General features: G+C 38.0%; 1 protein-coding gene across 1 annotated transcript; it reads left to right on the top strand.

Annotated features, from left to right (window-relative positions):
* Positions 1–3,037: 3,037 nt before the first annotated feature.
* DNK (P-loop containing nucleoside triphosphate hydrolases superfamily protein) lies at positions 3,038–6,837 on the top strand. The gene is made up of 5 exons (XM_021945481.2): positions 3,038–3,980; positions 4,322–4,792; positions 5,162–5,539; positions 5,615–5,682; positions 6,377–6,837. The coding sequence occupies exons 1-5, from the start codon at positions 3,357–3,359 to the stop codon at positions 6,585–6,587; spliced, it is 1,752 nt and encodes a 583-aa protein (XP_021801173.2). The 5' UTR covers positions 3,038–3,356; the 3' UTR covers positions 6,588–6,837.
* Positions 6,838–8,077: the final 1,240 nt, after the last annotated feature.

Here is an 8,077-nt window from a genome sequence, read left to right as displayed (position 1 = left end):
GGCTGTAAAGAGGTGTATGAACAGCGACGGATTCATGAATTTTCTTACAGGGAGTTGACTTGTAAAAATTCTCAAATTATTTTTCATGTAAAAAATAATTGCAGCAATGAAATGATATATTCATGATTCATAGAAAAAATATCATCACAAGCAACAATTATCCACCATAAGTTTTCAATACTCGTATTATTAATATAAGGCTTTTTAACTATAGTAACCCTGAAATTTTGGTCAAATCTCATTTTACCCATTTAAACCCCTTGATTGTGGTTTTTGTATTTGTACTGCGCTTATGACGTAATTTAAAAATGCAATCTCCCTAGCGTTTGGAAAAAAAAAACAAAAAAAAACAAAGTAGCTTTTGTTTTGTCAAAAGCTAACAATGCATATCCAAAATTGCTGAACAAACTAAAGCCCATAAGGATGCCCAAACACAGAATTATCTTATAAAATCTCCATCTCCTCATCCCTAAAATTTTCAAAAAGCCCATATTTCCGCTAACGAACTTACCCAAAATACAGCCATCTCCTCTCCCTAAAGCCTAAACCTTCATCCATCTCCCTCCTCCAAGAAAACCGGCTGAGCCAACCTATTAAATTTAAGGAAATACACTGTTCAAGTACTACCACATTTTTATACCACAGTTTTACACCGTATGATGTGGCAGTTGATGTATACATACCACATCTTGTAAAATACTAGTTTTTGTTTTTCTAATTTTATTTATTAAAATACATTTCATTCATGTAATTGATGTGGCATATGATATGGCATGCCGCATCATGTGGTATAGAAATGTGGAATAAAAATGTTGTAAGTGTAGCATTACTCAACACATATTTACCAATTATTTTCTTTACTTTTTATTATCAATATCCAACTAAAAAGTAGATTTATTAGCAAAATCCATAATTGAGACGAATACATCCACGTGTATTATATTATTGAAATCTAGAACATATATCATTTTCTTAATTATATTTTTCATTGGTTTATTGGTAACATTAGTCCTAAATTAGGCAAGATCTACATTTTGGTCCTTCCCCCAATTTAGGTGCAAAATTGGCATTTCATGAATCATGTCCAACCACCCATGACTCACACTAGATCAACCACTCCCACCACAAGGTTTTTAAAAATTATCCAAGCCCGATGGGGTAGCCCGAACTCGGGAGCTTCTATAATGAGGAGCTAATTTGAGGAGGTTATGTGAGGAGGCCCATCTCACCATCAAAAGGGGTGTGGACCCCCCAATGCACCCCCCCATGTACTTTGTTTTTTATTATTGATGGTGAGATTTCACCTCCTCAAATAACCTCCTCAAATTAGCTCCTCATTCTAGCCTTTCCGCCCGAACTCGGCCTGATATTATGAGCGCACTTAACTTGGCCCGTTGTGTAAAGGGTAAAGTCTACACCTTAATTTTTAAGTTCATAAATAATCAAGATATACATGAAGTGGTTTCAAAGATACCAAACCTCAGTAGATTGCAGATGTTGAAGGTTGTTCGATTACTAATGAGTAGCAACCCAGGAGAATTTTGTTTACTGAAATCTCTTCCTGATGATGAGAACACAGAGTGGATACTATTTCTCATTAGCCAATCTGAAGGTCAATTTCCTTTTGGCTTACTATTGCTTGGGAGATAGCATTTTTCATTTTTTTTCCCCTCCTTGATCTTCATGACATCATTTTATTCTTTGGTGTTGTTAGGTGTCCAACAAAAATGAAGCCATTCATAGTCCCTATTCTAAGTGAAGGAGATAGAAGTCTTCTTTTGAAGAGCAATGAATTATGGACTTAAAGACTTGATTTTATTCAAATTCCAAAGTTGTTACTATATAATTCTGGGTTTACTTTCGAATGAGCCACCGTCTTCCATTGTGGTTGGATGGCCTTAATTTTGGATGGGTTAGGTAGAGGAAAGAGAGGGGGAAATTTTGGGACAAAATCGGCAGCCATTGGTGCCCGGACGGGGGAGAAACACTTAGCGTTGAGGGAGAATCAGAGAGAGAGATAGAAAGGTAGGATCCGCTGGCGCGTAATAGGTACGTATAACTTGAATTGAATTGTAGTTAAATATTGGACAAATCAACCATCTGTAGACAAATGAGAGCGAATATTACAATAATGTTGACAGAAAAATCCACAAAAATTCAAGGAAGACACCAAAAAAAGGGGTCAATTCCAGTGCACTTTGAACATATATCTTCTTCTTTTTGCATGTTTTCTTTTTTCGTTCTTCACATGAACAAAAAATGTTAAAGAGTTATAAAAATATTATGACTATGTTGGAAGAAACATTAGGAATATTATATGTCATCTTTCGTGGGGAAACCAACCCAAAACTCAATTGGGTTTCATATCCTGAAACAATGCAGTTCAAAGTGAATGGTTATCATAATCAACCTCAACCATTTCCTTCTCATATGGTCCAGCCAGAGGACCAGACATCCTTGAGCTTTTCTTTGTGACAATGATCCTTTCATTTGTTCTTTCGTCCAAAGGTTTTAGCTATACAAAATCAGGTCAATGGTTTTGACTTTGGTTCAAGTGAAACTTTTGATTCGAAGGTTCAATAGTTTAGGAATGTTATATGGTTTATGTGAGAATATAAGATGTGGTCCCAGTTTTCGTATCACTTTTAACACAAACTTGTATAATTAAAGTGCTTGTTTATGATTAACGAAATCTAACTCAGTGAAAAAGAAAAAGTATGATTTGAACTCGCTCCCTCTTTTAAACTATCACTTGTACACAAAAAGTGTTTGTACGGATCAATCCTCTAAGTGAACTCTTTTAACTTCAACTTGTTTTGCCTATGCAAATTCAAATCCTTCCGTCTAAAGGGGCCCACAAAGAAATCGCTGTTCATATCATTATTCTGGTAAATTTCGAATTTTGGATGCATTGCCATCACCTACGTGTCAAAATCGCAGGTAGAGGAATAAATTGGGGTAAAAATAAGCGTTACCGCATGAGACAATCTCTCCTTCCTTTACGGAAATACGGACTTTAAAATTCTCTGTCCATGGTCTATCGGTCTCTCTTCCCTCCTTTTAAGAAAGAAAAGAAAAGAAAAGAAAATGTCTGTGAGCTGCTAAAACCCTAAATCCGTGACGCAGCCCACAGCCCCAATCAAAAGACAAAGCCCCTTCCCATCAGTAATCAATGACTGCAAACAAAACTATAAATTAAAAAACCCTAAGAAATTCCCCAATTCTCAGTTTCAAAAACCCGCAAAACCCTTCTCTCTCTATTTCCTTCTTTCTCTGACACTCTCACACCCAAAACAAAGAACACAGTGAAACAGAGAAACAAAATATCCAAAGGGTCTCTGAAATGCTTAGCAGTGATGCAGAAACTGCTCCGCATAAGCCCCTCAGGCCCCATTCTGTGCACTTCGGCTAAGGCTCCTCTTTCCTCTCTCCCCCTGGCCTCAAGCATTCTATCAAAAGCTTTCAAGAGCTCAACCGATAACCCTTCAAGAATGCACACTGCAGCTACAGCTTTTCGCGGGGGCTCAGCCCTCGCCGCTACTGTTCACAGCAAACCCACTTACAATATCCCCTATCGCATCAACTGCGGCCTCTGCCGCTGCTCAGTCCATGACAGAGCCCCGTCCCGGGCTTGGCTTGTGCTCAAAGACTCCGGTTTGGGGTCCCGGCCGGCGTGGCTGCACACGAGCTCTGATGGGTCGTTTTCTGTTTCGGCAGCAGAGGGTTGCAAGGGTTTAGAGAAGGGTTTGGAGGGTTTTGAGGATTTGAGCGGTGGTGATGGTGGAGAGGCTGAGAAGGGTTCGGAGGAGAAGCCAAATAGGTTGAGTAATAGGCGGCAGAGGAGTTCCGGGAGCGGCGGGTTATTGGCTGGAAACCCGGACTTGTTGGCGATTCCTGGCGTGGGGCCGAGGAACTTGAGAAAGCTGGTGGAAAAGGGTATTGGGGGAGTTTCTGAGCTCAAGCAATTGTATAGAGATAAGGTATTGTGTAATATACTGAAATTTGTCCATAAAAAGGCCTCTAGTTGAACAAGTAAATTATTATGTTAAAGGTAGTTTTTTTTCTTTTGTTTTATAGATTTAATACGTTGTTTTTTCCAACCCCAGTGGCCTGAAAATGATTTGAGTAGATAATTTGAACCTTTGCTCTCTATTGTTAGAGAAATTATGGTGATTTAGAATGATTACTTTGTGTAGCATTGATTTGGAAACTGAAAAGAAACCAAGGCTCTTTCTTTAATAGATGGAATGGTTACATTATGGCTGATATATGGACACTTATGACTCTATAATGACAAGGAATTTTGGCCTGCTGCTTGCAGTTCTTTGGAAAAGCTAGTCAGAAGATGGTTGAGTATTTACAAAGTTCGGTGGGAATCATCCACAAAAACCATGCTGAGAGTATTACTACTTATATTAAAGAGAGTGTCGATGAAGAGGAGTTGAAGGAGGACAGCTCGAACTCAGAAGTGAAGCATACACAAAAGAAGCGGCTTACTTTCTGCGTTGAGGGAAATATCAGTGTTGGAAAGACAACATTTCTTCAGAGAATAGCAAATGAAACACTTGAGCTAAGAGATCTTGTTGAGGTGGTTCCAGAACCTATTAACAAGTGGCAGGATGTTGGACCCGACCATTTTAATATATTGAATGCTTTCTATGCTGAGCCGCAGAGGTATGCCTATACCTTCCAGAATTATGTGTTTGTTACAAGGTTGATGCAGGAGAGAGAATCCTCTGGTGGCATCAAGCCCCTCCGGTTGATGGAAAGGAGTGTTTTTAGTGACAGGATGGTAAGTATTTTGTTATGAGTCAGTTTCTCTTGACTCAGTGTGATAAACTGAAATTATACTGCTTCTTTGTTTCTAAGTATTTTCCATGAAGTTTGGGGACATTCTGTTAACTCCACTGTTTGTTCTGTTCTGTTCTATCATTATATATACCTACAGACCCTCCTCCACTAGGAGTGGAGAAAAAATTGTTTTATTTCAAAATGATTTTGGAATTTTTCTAACCTCGTCAAAATTTAGCAATGACCAAAATTGATTCAATTGAAACTTTTCAGTTCTTTCATCCTGTTTGGTTGATCCCATTCGAGGGGAAGCAAAACCCAACTTAGTGTTTCAAGGCTGATGGATTTATCTCATTGTTACATAATAAAGGTTTTTGTGCGAGCTGTTCATGAAGCGAAGTGGATGAATGAGATGGAGATCAGCATCTATGACTCCTGGTTTGACCCAGTTGTATCGTCCTTGCCTGGGCTTATCCCTGATGGTTTCATATATCTTAGAGCAAGTCCTGATACTTGTCACAAGAGAATGAAGCTACGGCAGAGAGCCGAGGAAGGTGGAGTCAGCCTAGAGTATCTCCACGGCTTGCATGAAAAACATGAAAGCTGGCTTTTCCCATTCCAGAGTGGTAATCATGGGGTCTTGTCTGTTAGTAAGCTTCCTTTACACATTGACAGCTCTTTACCTCCCGATATTAGGGACCGTGTATTCTATTTGGAGGGTGATCATATGCATTCAAGTATTCAAAAGGTATCATGTTGATCTTGGTGACCTTCTGTTATCTCATCCTGAGAATGTGGCTTATTTTTCTTTGATGGTCTGCAGGTTCCTGCTTTGGTTCTTGACTGCGAGCCAAACATTGATTTTAGCAAAGACATTGAAGCAAAGAGGCAGTAAGATAACTATCCTTAAAAATCTTGCATGGGAATCTTACTGATTTCTATGACTTTATTTGGAAATATGGTTCGTTAGATTCTTGTCCTCTTATGTTGTGGATTTTTTTTGAGGTCTGTTGTTTGGAATATCTACTATAATTATGCCTCGAAGTTGCATTCTTCTTCTGTATTATTGATAGTTAATTGCTTCATGTCCCCAAGTAATCCGAGTTGCAAAGTTAGTTTTACTCAGCATGTAAAAACATAATCAAGCATGGGTTTGTTTATCAAATGTGGGATTTATCTAATTGCTTCAAATCTTGATATGAAGTCCGTTTAAAGTGTTGTCTGAACACATTCCTTGTGTTGGGCCAATTACGTACCAATATTTGGCTGCCATTACATGTGGTCTCTGATAAAGTGATGTCTTTAGTGAAGAAATTACAGTATTAACTAGACCAAAGGCTTCCACTATCTTGTGGAAGGGGACTATGCTAACGCTTAAGAAAATTATCTCCTGGCCAGGTTTGTTGACGACATAGTCAGGGCGCTAGAATAATAGTTTTCTGCAACGTTGTTTCTTTTTGTCAACTGATACTAATAATATGTTAGCATTTCTGTGGTGCTGCTTTGGCACTTTATTTTTTCTTTCCTAAATACATAACATCGCATATCGGGACTGATTTGTTGTGCAATTTGACTTTTAAAAAAGGTATGCTCGACAAGTAGCAGAGTTTTTTGAATTTGTGAAGAAAAAGCAAGAAGTCCCATCTGCAAAAGGTGGTGAGGAAGCTAAGAAGAGTAGCCAACAACAAATAGTGCTGCCCCAAAATGGAGAATTATGGGTTCCTGATAAGCATTTCCCCGAGTCAGCCCTCAAATCTCTGGAGTTTAGACGAGCCATGTCTCTCATGTCTGGCTAGCGAATTTGATTCCTCTACTCTCGTTTTTGTTTAAGCTTTACTCAGATACATGTAATGAGTCATCTGTTTTTGTCTCATTTGTGTCTGGGTTGTGTTAGATCCTTGGTGCTTGTATAAAAATGTGTCTAGCCCCTAGAGATGTAGAGAAAGTTGTACTGCCCTTAAGGTTTCTGAAGTTTGGTTGAAGTTTTATTTATTTGAATGGAAACACTTCATCAATGCCTGCTTCAATGTGAAAAGACCTTGTCCATGCAAAGATGTCAATTTTCGTTGCGTATTTAATTTCAGTTACCACTTTGGGGTATGGCTTCCTTTGGAAAAGAGAGTATGTCAAAGAGCTCAGAATAGATGCTTAATCAATTAAGGCTTCGAAAAGAAATTATGCCAAACCAATTCCTAACCTGCTCGCCGTCATTTGATTTGAAGTTAGACTCATTGGTGTCCATATTTTCTCTTTCTACGAAGTTTTACTAGTCTGGTGGTGGTGGCATGCTCGCGCAACACATCAAAGTGGTAGACTGCCACCACACATTGCCATGGCTGCCACCAACATCCTCACCACATCATGGCCACCACCATTACAACCATTACTGACCCGTTTAGATTACTGTTTTTCCACTACAGTTACAACCGCAACCACCGTGCCATTGCCACCAGCACTTTCCCCGTCATTTTCACTACCACTCCCACTCATTTACCAATTAATACCTTGATCAAGACAATTGTAATTTTTATATTTCATTCACTTTATATTGAATAGGTTAGTCAAACAATAAGCTTTACAAATTCTAAAAGTTAAAAATTCATTTTTAAGATTTCATTGTTTTAAAATTTCTTAAGATTCTTAGACTTTCTTATGAACACAACGCCGTCATTAAAAAAAAAGAAGAAATCCAATAAAAATGAACAAACCAAGAAAAGTATCTAGTAAAAAACAAAAATTAATGTGAGTTGTCATAGTAGAGATTAATACTAATGGGAGTTTCGTATCATATTTTTCTTTAGGGTTAAATAATTTTTGGGTCACTCGGTTTTATGCGAAAATTCAATTTGGTCACGGAGGAAAAAATTTAGCCAAAGTGGTCACTGTGTTTTTCAAAGTTTACAATTTATAGATGTTCTGTTATCTTCCCTTAAGTGTAGTTTTAATTTTAATTTTTTTAGAAAACACCTTCAATCCTCTTTCTCTAACTCAACGAAAATAAAAAAGCCAAACCAAATTAAAATGAAATCAACAACTTACCAATACATTTTGGTGCTCTATCGCCTTGCCCTCCAAAGTCACAATACGGTTCTCACTCAATCAATTCATGCTTCAGTATAGCATCCAATATGTGACCTTATACTTAACAATTTCGATTTCAACTCAAGTTTTTCCTCAATTTGTTAAACCCTAATATAACAATATACCCTAATTCGTTTAGAAAGAAGACTAAACGTGCTTCCTGAGTGAACTTCTTTATCAAATGCATGGAAAGAGCGGTGGGTGT

This window comes from Prunus avium, chromosome 1 (genome assembly GCF_965620075.1).
Source record: "Prunus avium chromosome 1, drPruAviu1.hap1.1, whole genome shotgun sequence".
NCBI classification, from domain to species: domain Eukaryota; kingdom Viridiplantae; phylum Streptophyta; class Magnoliopsida; order Rosales; family Rosaceae; genus Prunus; species Prunus avium.
The sequence above is the reverse complement of the archived record's forward strand: the minus strand, read 5'-3'. Positions and strand labels throughout refer to the sequence as shown.